The 12,925-nt window shown below is 35.6% G+C and overlaps 1 protein-coding gene across 2 annotated transcripts; it reads left to right on the top strand.

The window, feature by feature from the left end:
- The first annotated feature begins 1,338 nt into the window (after window positions 1-1,338).
- On the top strand, window positions 1,339-12,085 carry Gig (TSC complex subunit tuberin). 2 transcript variants are annotated; one of them, XM_076778704.1, is made up of 29 exons: window positions 1,339-1,617; window positions 1,792-1,928; window positions 2,015-2,208; window positions 2,284-2,487; window positions 2,564-2,738; window positions 3,359-3,559; window positions 3,630-3,771; window positions 3,887-4,035; window positions 4,365-4,537; window positions 4,600-4,768; window positions 4,978-5,199; window positions 5,403-5,661; window positions 5,736-5,854; window positions 6,140-6,304; window positions 6,374-6,539; window positions 6,738-6,934; window positions 7,028-7,144; window positions 7,468-7,649; window positions 7,855-8,068; window positions 8,419-8,850; window positions 9,322-9,499; window positions 9,572-9,770; window positions 10,096-10,279; window positions 10,359-10,541; window positions 10,622-10,800; window positions 10,876-11,224; window positions 11,330-11,470; window positions 11,531-11,701; window positions 11,769-12,085. In XM_076778704.1, exons 1-29 carry the CDS (start codon window positions 1,539-1,541, stop codon window positions 11,976-11,978), a joined length of 5,490 nt encoding a protein of 1,829 aa, XP_076634819.1. In that variant the 5' UTR covers window positions 1,339-1,538; the 3' UTR covers window positions 11,979-12,085. The 2 variants fall into 2 exon arrangements, with proteins under 2 accessions (XP_076634819.1, XP_076634818.1); XM_076778703.1 differs by having other exon boundaries at window positions 6,140-6,310.
- Window positions 12,086-12,925: the final 840 nt, after the last annotated feature.

Genomic DNA, 12,925 nt, shown 5'->3' with positions numbered 1-12,925 from the left:
AACACAGGAACTGAATTACTGACCTAGCGAAAAATTAGTTTCAGCATAAACGAGGTAGAGCCCCATTATCATTTTTGTATCACTTTGGCATCAATCAATTAAACATGCAATTAAAAATTTAGTTGTCAAAAGTAAGTTCTATTAGTCGATTAATGAAATTATACAGGTGTCTAACAAATTTCTAGACAAAATTTGCTAGTAACTTGTCAATGAGGTGTACATCCCCACGAATTTGAACAGGCTTGAAACATCTATGTCGTTAAGGGTATCATTTTGAACAATTTATTCCCCAAAATGATGCTCTCAATAGCATATTTCAAGACTATTAAAATCCGTAAGGATGTGCCTCGTCGACCTCACCGCAAATCTTATATTATAGGAATACCAGGAACCGGGGGCATGAGGAACTCCTCATTTCACTTTAGCACGCTATGCCTGACCGTGAATACGTGAGCTCGTAGAGTTTCGTAGAGTCGAGGAAGACAAACTGGCGTTTACCCTCTTTCTCGAATCTCCAACGCTTTTTGTTTTTAAACCCTGTTAAAACTTCGACGACTTTTTGCGCGCGTTGTTTTTGGGAGCAGTAGGAACGCTTTTGCACAACATCCACTGCCCCCACATGTTGCGCTTTCAGCGCCCATCCTGAAGAGGTGAGTACGACACTCCTCCCCCCCTTCCAACGATCTCTTCTATTTCTATTTTTACTTGTTGATGAAATAAAATCACGCTGCTGCTGTTTCGGTTACTGCAATTTGAGGGTAACTTCGAACGAAACGCATGGCTCACCATTATTTGGTTGCCGGGGGGGGGGGGGGGGGGCTAGATTCCACGAGTTCGTCACTATTAGTTGACCTTGGGTCTACGAGCAGAGATGCTAGACGGAACCTCAGGTGCACCGGGACACCTTATTCCACTTTCTCACACTATGCCAGATCACGCGCATGTGAGCTTGTAGAGTTTTGGAGAGCGACAAAGGCAAACTGATACATACTCTCTTTTTCGATTCTCCGAAGCTGCCCGAAGTAATTTCGGACCGTCTCGTGGGAATCGAGAGAGAAAAGCTCACATTTGCCTTCTCGCTCTTGAACAACTGAAATCCAACCTCACGTAAATGGCATACGACTTGAAATACTTAGTAAATACTTAGTAGTACTTATATCATATTGTATATACTGGATATGGCATATGGCATGGTTGTTTTCTCCTCACTCCGTTAGATGCTAAGGAAGTTTGTCATTACTAGTGTCGTCGTTGATGCATTCAATTATGCCAAATCTGGCCACACTGACTGGTGTCGCTCTCGATGCACTTAATTCTGGCAAATCTTAGCTACACTGATCGACGGTCTTCTGCAATGGTTTTTCATGGTCACCGATTACAGCTGATTGGTGTTTGGTGTTCCGGCATTCCGTTTCTTTTTGCCTAAATACGTTTCATCAACGTTCCTTGATTCGGGTTTAGGTTTGATATGTCTAACGTCGTCCAATACGAGTCTTTTCGTCTCCACATTCGCGTTCCCTTTTAGGTTTCACCGTAAAATGTCGAAAATGAGCTCAAAAGACAAAGACAACAAAACTTTGCACGACAAACTGAGACAATTCTTTCGCATCAACAAAGGTGATTTTTTTTGTTTTCAGTTATTCCACAACTAATTGCCATAAATGTGCTTACAACAATTGCGATTTTTTTAATTATCTGATTATTGAATTAACAATTTACATTATGTTCGAATATAATTTCACAATAATATATCATTCAGAACTGTTTCTTTAATCACTGATCTTTCTTCAGGAAATTACAAGAGTCGTGAAGACTTTACATTGACATACGAACTCGAGAAGGAAATTAGTCCTGATAGTCCTGTACATCATCGTACCAAAGCAATCAAAGACCTCTGCGATGCTGTGCTTAATCAACAATGGGAAGATGTATATAGATTTGTTAATCCATTGTCATTGTTGAAAAACTATTAATATAGTTTCTATTAGGGTATATTAGAACTTTTACCTTCCAGAAAGCAGCAGAACGATTGTGGTACTTGGTACAGGATCTTTTAGGAAAGGATGTTCCACGTGAGCACAGACATGTCACGTTAAACTTTCTGCGTTGCTTGGTACAAGGCCAATATTCCAAATTGTCTTCGCTTATGAGAGTAAAGTTCTTCATGGTCGTCAAGGAACACAATATTCCTGAAGACATTGGTCCTAGGTATTGCAATTACTAAAACGAGTATTGAACTACCTGTTAATTATATTACAAGTTAACTAAATACTATCATGGTAGATTGGAACTGTTGCAAAGTTTGACGGAGAATGGGAAAGATATAGTCCATTTAGAAGAGCGAATGGGACCTTTTTTGCTAGATTGGATGCCTGTTGTGACTGCAGGTGATGGCAAGAGAGGCTCAGAATTTTTGTCTCTGCTTGTCAATGTTATAAAGTTCAATTCTGCCTACATAGATGAAGACATTATATCAGGCCTCGTTCAGTAAATATTTTAAGATTCATTATTGTAATTCAACAATCTGTTGTAAAATTATATTCAATAAATTTCGTACTTTTAGGTATATTTGTCATCTGTGTTATTATAGTAATAGCACTGAAGTTGTTTCTGGGTGCTTGGAAGCTCTGGATGCTATTGTATGTTACAGCAATTTACAGTCTGACTCATTGCAAACTTTTATCATTGCTCTCTGTGGAAGCGTGAATGTCGAAACGTACTGCCAAATAAGCTGGAAGGTAAATTGTACACATTCTGTTATATCAAATTACACAGTTGAATTTAGAAGAATCATAGGAATAGAATAAGTAATTTATTCTTCATTGCAGCACATAAGAAAATCGATTGCATTTATCTAATCTGTGTCATTACATATTCTTTATTGTTTGAAAGAAATTGCACATCATATTTCATGCCATACTCTGCGCGATTACAAACTTGACGTCATTTGACAATTGAATTTCTTGCTCTACGAAGTTTTTTAATATTTTCCGAAGTTTTGATAGCTGTGATTTCGATTCTATCTATATGTATATATACATGATGTTTGTAAATATCAACATTATTTATTGTTTTATTTTTCGGTTTGTTGTGGCTACTTGTTTTTTATTTTTCACGTTTAGAATGGGTCCAAACGGACCCAGACGTCGTCATCCGAGTGTCCAAGAAACTGAAATTTTTAGTATATCCTATCTTGTGTTACTATTACCTGAACGGAATATCGAAATAATACCGGTATTTATTTTGGTATTTGATAGTAGTATATCAGTTTTGGTATATCTTTGCTGGAATAATTCCGATATAAAATCTCTGACTAGGGTACGACGCTTCGATTCTAAATACAAATACGTTCTTCTAGATAATGCGTAATTTATTAGGAACACATATGGGTCACTCTGCACTTTATACTATGTGTCGTTTATTGCAAGATGCAAATTTTCAACGAGACGTACGCTTACTCAGGGGTGCAGTGTTTTATGTAAATATGGGTCTTTGGGGTACACATCGAATCCCAAAACTAGAGTGTACTCCAACATCTGTTTTACCTTCTTTTTATCAAGTAGGTATTAACATTTCCTAATATTTAATAGTTTATGTCAACGTTCGATTTTAATCTATGCTTTCTCAAGGCTTTAAAATGTAATCATCCAATTGTTATGTATGAAGTTACGCTATCGATTCAAAGACTAGTGAATAAATATGGTGCTGAGTTGTGGGATCCTACATGGAGCATTATTCTCGATATTATCCAGGAAGTTATTTCTCATACAGGTAAATCTCACATTTACGAATTACATTTGTATGAAATATACATACAATTAGTTGTGGTTTGTATTACTTTCTCTCTCTCTTTCTTTCTCTCTCCCCCTCTCTCTCTTTTTTTCAGAAACAAGCAATCAACCTGCGACCAAACAAGTTTCTATGAGTTTGCACGAAACAATAAATAGCATTGAGAATTTATTGGACAACAATCACTATAATGGTTGTGTGTCACGATTTTACGATCTTGTCGAACGATGCAGCGATACTCGACCTGTAATTACTATATTTGCAATATTGTAGTTCTGGCACTGTTAGGAGTTTTGAGTCTGGTGATTTTTTCTAATCGAATTGTAAACATTTTTCGCTCAAATTTCACTTTGTTTCAATACGAAAACATTCATAAATCTGAAAGAATGAGTGTCGAATTCGATTGGAAAAATCGTTCGACCCGAAATGGAGGATTCTGGAACCCGAATGTTCCAAATTTTCTCAACCCGAATCCGACCCGAATCCGAGCCCAATTGCGAGTTCCTTAAGTACACAACATGTAGAATTAACTCTTTTCGTAACCACGTGCAATTGAATATATTTTTTTTTTTTAGGAAGGATCCGTTTTGAAACTGATCGAGTATCGAGCGCGAACTATAGGACCAACTCACTATCATTGGCAGTCTAGATTAGCTAATTTGATGGAACGTTATTACAAAATCGAAACGCGTACCAATGTTAGAATGAAGGTTCTTGACGTTTTCACGAGCGTGATTCAAATTAACAGGTATCGTCGAATAATATAGCTTCGAAATAAACAGTCTATAACTTTGTTCTTTTTTTAATTAGATCCAGGTACGAGGATGAACTGATAGAACGTATTGTTGTGCCATATTTTCAACATGTAGACATGGATTCTGATATTGCAATTCGTAACGGTGTTGCCCATTTGCTTATCGATCTTTGCCTGGAATGTGATACGAAACGATGTTTGGAACTCTTGGACGTGTTAGAAAAGGTACTACATTTTTTATATTTAGAAGAAACGTTTTTGAAGCGTCGTCTCGTGTGATTTTCAAGGAATATTGTAGGTTTTTAGAGTAGCCAAAAATAAAGAATAAGTATTTCTTTTAGTTGCAACGAGTCAAGTTTAAAAAATAAAACTATATATAGAATATTTCCAAAATAATAAATAACTAATAGTTTTTTTTTTTTTTTTTTTTTTAGTTAATTAACAAGCCTTTCTATTCCGACAGTCCAATAATAAAGGAGGTGGACATCAAAGACGCGAAGACTGCAGTTGTGGGCATAATAAAGATATTGACGTTAAAAATATACTATTTACCATCGAGCCATGCGATACGTGCTTACAAAATTTTAGTGAATCATCTGGAACAGCACTATAAAGATCCGTCTGTCTTTCACGATGTTCCCACGATTAGATATCTGGTAATATATAAATTTAAAGCCAGATTTGCTCTTTCTTTTTTTCAAAAAATCAATTTTTTGTCTCATATATTCTTGAAATATGAAGTCTATAGAATAATCCATGAAAAATTGATTTAAAAAACTAAAAGAGGGAAATCTGATCTTAATTAAAACTTGGATTTAAAATATAAAACTTAATTTTAACTACTAACATTCTATTCTAGATTTTCGAATGTTTTTTGAAAATCAGAGCAAATACACTTTACCATCTTGGATTTCCTGACGAAAAAAATACATCCGTGACACGTTTCAGCCCTTATTTAGTTTTAGAACATGCTGCGACTGAACGGATGAATAGCGGGGGTGGAAATAGTCCACCGCCAGCAAGTCCAGCTCCATTGCAACATTTATCTTGTCAAATTACTCATATGTCATTGGCACACGCGTGCAAAGCCGTCATCTCTTGTATTAAATTAGAGAAAGGTTCATATTCATATTTATTACCATATCGTTGAAATTGCCCACGTAATGGATTAGGATTTTTTATATTTTTCTAGATTGGAAAGTTTTGCAGTTCGTGTTAAAAGAGTTGCCTCAAGTAATGCAAAACAGAGCGTTGGTATTGTCAAGGCATACTAACGATATCGATTATTTTGCAGCTGCACTTTGTTCGATGGTATGTCGCTACATATGAGCTGTTAATTTGCCAAATTGATTAACTACATAAAAGGAAAAGAAAAGAAATTGATAAAAAAATATACATTCTTTTTTAAGGTTCTTTTGAAAATTTGAATTTGTAATATCGAGCATAATTATCAAGGAAATATTCTATTTTTCTTTGACACTCAAATTTTAGAAAGTTCAAATATGGAGTTAATCACTTTGACTTGTAAGCGATTCATGTATATCATTTTCAATCTTTCAAACATTCACATAAAATTTATTTAACGTGTCTTGATAGGTCAGTGATAAGAGCTTAAGACTTCCAGAATCATTGTACAATGTTCCTCCAAAATTCACTCTTTCTGAGTTTCGCGTTCATGTTTTTCCAGTATTAGCGTCGTTAGCTTCGTATCATGCGCACCTGGAACCTAATTTGCAACAACGTTTGATCAAATGTTTAGAGGTAAAGGTAAAGGCTTTTTTATTTAAAAGTATAGTTTCGTGTTATAAATATTGAAATTTTGACGTTTAGGTGGGTTTGACAGCGAAATGTGCGAGTCAGTGTGTCACTAGTCTCACAACTTGCATTTTAGAAATGCGAGACGCGATGAACAAACTTTTATCAGAAGTTCTTTTGAATTTGTCGAAAATTTCGGCGACGGTACACATAGCTATACCAATTTTGGAATTCTTATCCAGTAAGTATAATGTGTGTGAACGACTAGTAAGTATACGGTTATCCAGATTAAGTGTCACGTCAATTACGTCAATTAAACATAGTTTGTGTTTTATACCAGTTTAAAGATACGCCACTCAATTTAGATAATCCTATACATATATGTATATAAAAGTCTTGTATCGGTTCGGACGTAAACGATATTTCTTTTTTACTGCAGCCCTTACTAGACTTCCAAAAGTATTCGCAAGTTTTATCGGTGACCAGTACATGTCCGTCTTTGCTATCCTATTACCATATACAAATCCATTCAAGTACGACCATTATACAGTATCGTTGGCGCACCATGTAATCGCTGTATGGTTTTTGAAGTGTCGATTACCATTTCGAAGAGACTTTGTTAGATTTATTACTACAGTACGTATATATATATATTATTAAATTTTCAATATAAATCAGACATAACGTTTAGGTAAATTTCCTATTATGGTGATTTTTCTCTCGCCACAGGGTCTGAAGGCTAATGTAATAGTCCCTTTCGAGGAGGGGCACCTAATGAAGTCGGATTTCAATTTTGTAAACGAAGATTCGTCGAACAGAAAACGTAGTTCGAGTTTAACGGAACAGGTGCAAATTAATTAACGTGATTCTGGTATGCTTTTCGTCATATTCACCTTTTTGCAAATTAAGTTCTTCTAAAAATTTGTTTTCTTAAGTCATTGTAATGAAGATACAATCCGATGTGAAGTTATTATTCTTAAATAAAAATAGTACCGCACGTATGTAATAATATTTGACCATAAAATTAACATAAAAAATTTATTAAATTGGTTATAAGAAACGACAAAATTACATTGTATCACCTCGCTTTTCAGTCACCCACAAGATGAGTTTGATTTGCACGAAGGGGAATTTGATTTTCAAAACCTGTATCGTGTTTTTAAATTTAGGGCAGCAGAGGCAGGAGAGAGAGACCAATTATGGCCAATCGCATAATAGGCGACGGGAAAGTTTCAGATTTAAAACCTCCGATAGACGAAGCTTTAATGACCTTTCACGTGGAGCTCACAGAGACTTGCATCGACCTTATGGCTCGGTACACATTTTCAACATACTCTGCTCGACCTAAAAGGTAAATTTCTAACACGTTGATTGCAAATTCAAAAACGTAAAATTGTTCTACCAGGGCCAAATTGTTGATTCAGTTTATCATTTTATAATTAAAAATTTGAATTTTATTCGACCAGCAATGAACGAAACATTTATTTCTTATTCGTTATTAGAGAATTCTATTACATAAATTATAAAAGATTACTATGTATTTATTTTTGTTTTAGACTTCCAACTGCTGACTTTCTGCTCAAGGAAGGCCAATCGATGACGTGGCTACTCGGTAATAAACTTATTACTGTTACGACAAGCGGTTGCAGTAACAAAGCAATGAGAGGAGGACTTTGTGATAATTGTTGGGTAGCTTGCAAACCCGGAACCCAGACGCCAGAACATGCCAGAACGTCTCAGTTGAATTTAAGACGAGCTTCGAGTACAGAGGTATTATTATCAAAGATTTTATAACCGAATTTTTCATTCATTCTTTCCCATTTCGAAGTGTTTTCGTATTCTAAGCGAAATCAGATTGTGAAAATCGAAGCAAAGAAAACAGTTCGCTATATAGAGCAGTCCACTTAAATTACTTGAAAACCGTTTGTCATATGAAAAAAATGTTTGAAATAAAAGTTGTAGTTGTACATATAGTAAAAGGAACAACCGAATATACGCATTGTAATTTTAATATAAATAATATTTTATTCGATGTTTGGGCATAGGAACGTAAAAATATAAAATACGTAATAAAATACTAAATATACTTTTCCCTAATTTACAAAGTGATTGGTTCATAGACAGCAAAGGAGGAAAAATTATCTAGACAGTCTTCTGGAGGCCACGGAAGCTCCACTGGGAACACAGCTGCAAATTCTCCGACAGAGGAATTAAAAAAGGTCTCCGAGGATTTGGATGCAACAAAAAGGGATTATTCTGTAGAAAAAACTGACAAGGAACAAGTTGAATCGTCAAAATTGGAACAAATACTTAACAGCGAGAAACAGGAAGAACATATTCTGTGCGCTTGCTGGTGTCAAGGCTGGGCTGAAATATATGTACGCAGGCCTACGGGAGACATGTCTTGGATAATGAGGATTCAGAATTCTATGCAATTCGAAACTCATGTAGATTTCCCCGTGTATGACATAATGGCTTTGTACAGGCCAAACCAAGATTTATTGCAAAAACAGCAAGAATCTACGTCAGAATATTCGGGAGACGAGGCGGAGGTAACTTACAAATATTCAAAGTAGAATAACATATGGTAGTTTCCAGGAGGCGATTGCTTTTGGGAGAAATAAGAAAATTCTTTCATTTTTTAAGAATGGGCAACATTATTAGTGTTTCATCATAGTTCACCAGAGTAGGAAGAAACTTCCTGAATTAAAATTTTCTTTCTTGGATTGATGCAGAAGGGAGAATTGCCTGTTTTTCAGGATCACTAGATCTTATAGCCCTCGATTTTTATTTATGGAGTTGCATGAAGAAATTTTTTTCTAAATTTTATTTATGGAATCATATTAAGGAAATTAGTAATATTTGTGAAAATTAAAAAAAAATCCGACTCTTTACATCTTGATAACTAATTCGAAAATACAAAACTGTTCTTCTTTTCCTTGTATTTTTATTCGATCTTACCCTGTACACAAATATTATGCGACGTCGTACTATTACAATATTTTATAAGATTTTCTTTCTAGGATACTGCAGACAAGAATGCAGATCAAGTGCAAAGCGACCATAGCAGTATTATGAAATCTGTGACATCGTCTTCTGTATCATCGGGTCCAATCGCTATACCGGGTTCACCAGCACGACCGAATCCTTCGAGACAAAGCTCACGCGATAGTTTAGAAAGTTTAGAAGATGGCGAAGATGGTATGATCGAGCATTATTTTAACTATGAGGGAGTATTCAAAGAAAAATGTAAAATGTAAAAATTATTGATAGATTTACGGCGTTCGCGGAATCCAGTGCGGAGATCGAATTCCAGCCCAGAGATGAGTGCCAATTGGAAAAATCCATTTTTAAACAAGGAGAAACTGAATTTGCAACAAGTAGATCGTGAACTCTCGTCTGCAGACGTGGAAATTAAAACTGATGCAGAATTGAAAAAACATGCAAAAACAACGTATGCTAAAGACATGAGGTACGTTATTACTTTCTTCTATAAGAAGAACATGTAAGTTATCTATAAATTATTTCTTCCTTCTACATACATATACATATAATATTTATCTAATAATATAAGATACCGATTATCTTCTAAGCGATCCATAATAATAGTATTTTTTAACAAGATATCATGTTGATTACAAATGACCTCTACTAATCAAATATGCAAATTTGTCATATATGTATTCATTTTAAAAAATTAAAATGACCTTCGTAATTAATTTTTTTGTTTACGAGATATTTGCTTAGATATTTATGGACGGACACCTTGTATATAAAGATAAAATTGATGAATACAGAGTGAGTTGCGAGGCTATACCGGAGGAAATATTTGGCATGGGTACAACACCACCATCGTCAGAAAATGCATCAGAACATCCGACTGCATTAAAATCGCAACGTTCTTATCCAGGAGCAACGCAAGTCACCCAAGTTCTTACAACTACTAGCAATACTGTTCCACCATCGCCGACTACTATACAGGTTCAGAATTCAAACAAATCAGATTTCTAATATATTTAAAAGACTCAGTACAAAAAACTTTCATATGCTTTCCTTCTAGGTACAAGGAAACTTCTTGGGCGTACAAGCGCGCGCTTCCCAAATACAATCGTCTACCACAAAACCTCCACAATCACCCACTCAAATTTATCCCCGTTTGTCTAGTCTCGATTCCGGTCAAAAACAATCTACATTAGGCGCGGAAAGTAAACCTCCAATCGGACGAAATCACCTCGCAGATAAAGTATCGTAACATATATAATTATAATTGACCCATCAATATTTTTTGTTTCTATTAAAATTCAAGTATTCGAATTTTTTTAGCAAAAGGATGAACGACCCGATCCTTCTATGCTGCCCCCTTTGCCTTTGCCGTTTCGTGATAGGGGGCACACGATTTCTGTCATGAGTCCGGTGAAAAAATCTCGCGCGGAATGGGATAATATTCGTAGAGGGAATTCACCGCGTGTAAAAGATCCACCTAAAACTGGTATTAATCCTAGGTAATTGAATAGTATTTTCTAAATATAGGACCCAACGAAGTGAAATGTACGTATGTTTTTATTATACATTTATAGTTTCGTGTTTTTACAACTATATCATACTGCACATTTTGGCTCTCCTTCGGAGAAACCTTTGCTGGTTCCACAAACAACGGCTGTGCAAAGAGCAGTGACGAATTTAGATAGAATACAACCGTACGAAACCCATAAAATCGGAGTTCTTTATGTTGGCCCTGGTCAAGCTTCCAACGAAACTGAAATTTTAGCCAATCAGCATGGATCTCTTCGATACACTGAATTCTTACAACGATTGGGAACGTTGGTCCGATTAAAAGACGTCGATGAAAGCGTATTTTTGGGAGGCTTGGATCGTAATGGTGAAAATGGAAACTTCGCATATATTTGGCAAGACGATGTCACGCAGGTTTCTATTAGTCATTATATATATATATATATTTAATCTTTAATTTAATCCTTTTAAGACACCCTATGTATAGAATGAAGATAAATTGAAATAAAAATTGTTTAGGTGGCCTTTCACGTGGCTACTCTGATGCCCACAAAACCTAGCGATTCAAAATGTACGTCCAAAAAGCAACACATTGGAAACAATTATGTCACTGTCGTTTACAACGAATCTGGAGAATTATACAATATACAAACAGTGAAAGTATGTATAAATTCATCTAAAAATTTCATAAAACTGCAATGACTTTATTTTTTTGTTTAGGGACAATTCAATTATGCATGCGTTGTAATTCAACCTTTAGATCATGGTACTAATCAGGTCACAGTTCAAGTCAAAGAAGAATTAGCAAAACATATTCGACATAGTGAACCTAAAATTATTTCTGATCAGAATTTAGCTATTCTGTCACGGCAACTTGCTCTTCATGCCAATGTAAGTTTCTTTAAAAGTGTTAACAGCCGAATTGTAACTATCTGTTATTTTATGTTACTGTTTACAGCTTGCTTCAATGGTTTCGTCGTCTTTAGAACAAAATAGTCATAACCCATATGCCTCAAATTGGCTGGAGCGTTTACGTCACATTAAACGATTACGGAACCGGGTTTTGCAAGAGTCTATAAACAATAATCCAGATGGAACTACTGACGATTTATCGCCCAGACCGAACAAACGCGTTTATATGGATGACTTTACTGAATACACAACGTGACTTGATTTTAATTAAAAACTTACATAAATGTTGTTACTAATGTAATTCATATTCGTTGTAAACTTATGTACTTTGTTGATGCAATAATTAAGTACTCTTTATGTGAACTTTATTAGGCAATTATTTAGAAAATTGGCAAAACGGCTTCTTCATTTCCAAGATAATCCCGAAAATATTTTTTACATATATTCTTAAATCTCTATACATGTTCAAGCGAATTTGGATTTGAAGTAGCAACATTCATAGTTGCAAACTATTGATACATTTACAAAGAGTCAACACAAAGAGTCGATTGAGAATGTGTCGTTTGCTGACACTCGTCTAACAAAACGGATGACTCAGAATAAATAAAAAAGACGCACATTCGTTATTTTTCTCAATTTATCGCAGTTGTCCGTAGTGTTATCAGATCATAAACCGGTACTCAAAAGAAACTCCCTCCACTTGTGCATACTAATGCAGAGCTACGTGTACGTGAGCTCCGGCGCTTTAGATAGCTTCGGGCATTGGAGAAAGAAGATAAATATGAACCTTTCCTTCCTCTTGCTCTCGAAACAGCTGAAATTCGACTTGCGTCAACCAGCGTACGATTTCGAGGCTCGAATCTCGATACTCTTGACCAGAGATTCCTATTTCACGTATCCTTAAGTATACACGTAGTTAATATGTACGTGTACTACATAATACATGAATGTACGGGCATTGAGATGCACAGATCATAATGTGCGTGTACTCAAGGTCTGAGATTTACGGGTACACGTCTGTTCCAGATCTATCGATCGATCTACGATCTGGTAACACTGGTTACCTACGCGTGTTTATGCATTAGTATGAGTAAGTGGTGGGGCATTTCAACTTTGGAACCTGCCTCCGTTGCTCGATGTTTAACATAACCTCCCTCACGGTCTTCGACCAATCAATATCAATTTAATAACCAAATCTCCAAG

This window comes from Colletes latitarsis, chromosome 11, assembly GCF_051014445.1.
Source record: "Colletes latitarsis isolate SP2378_abdomen chromosome 11, iyColLati1, whole genome shotgun sequence".
Taxonomy (NCBI): Eukaryota; Metazoa; Arthropoda; class Insecta; order Hymenoptera; family Colletidae; genus Colletes; species Colletes latitarsis.
This window is presented reverse-complemented; position numbering and strand designations above follow the sequence as displayed.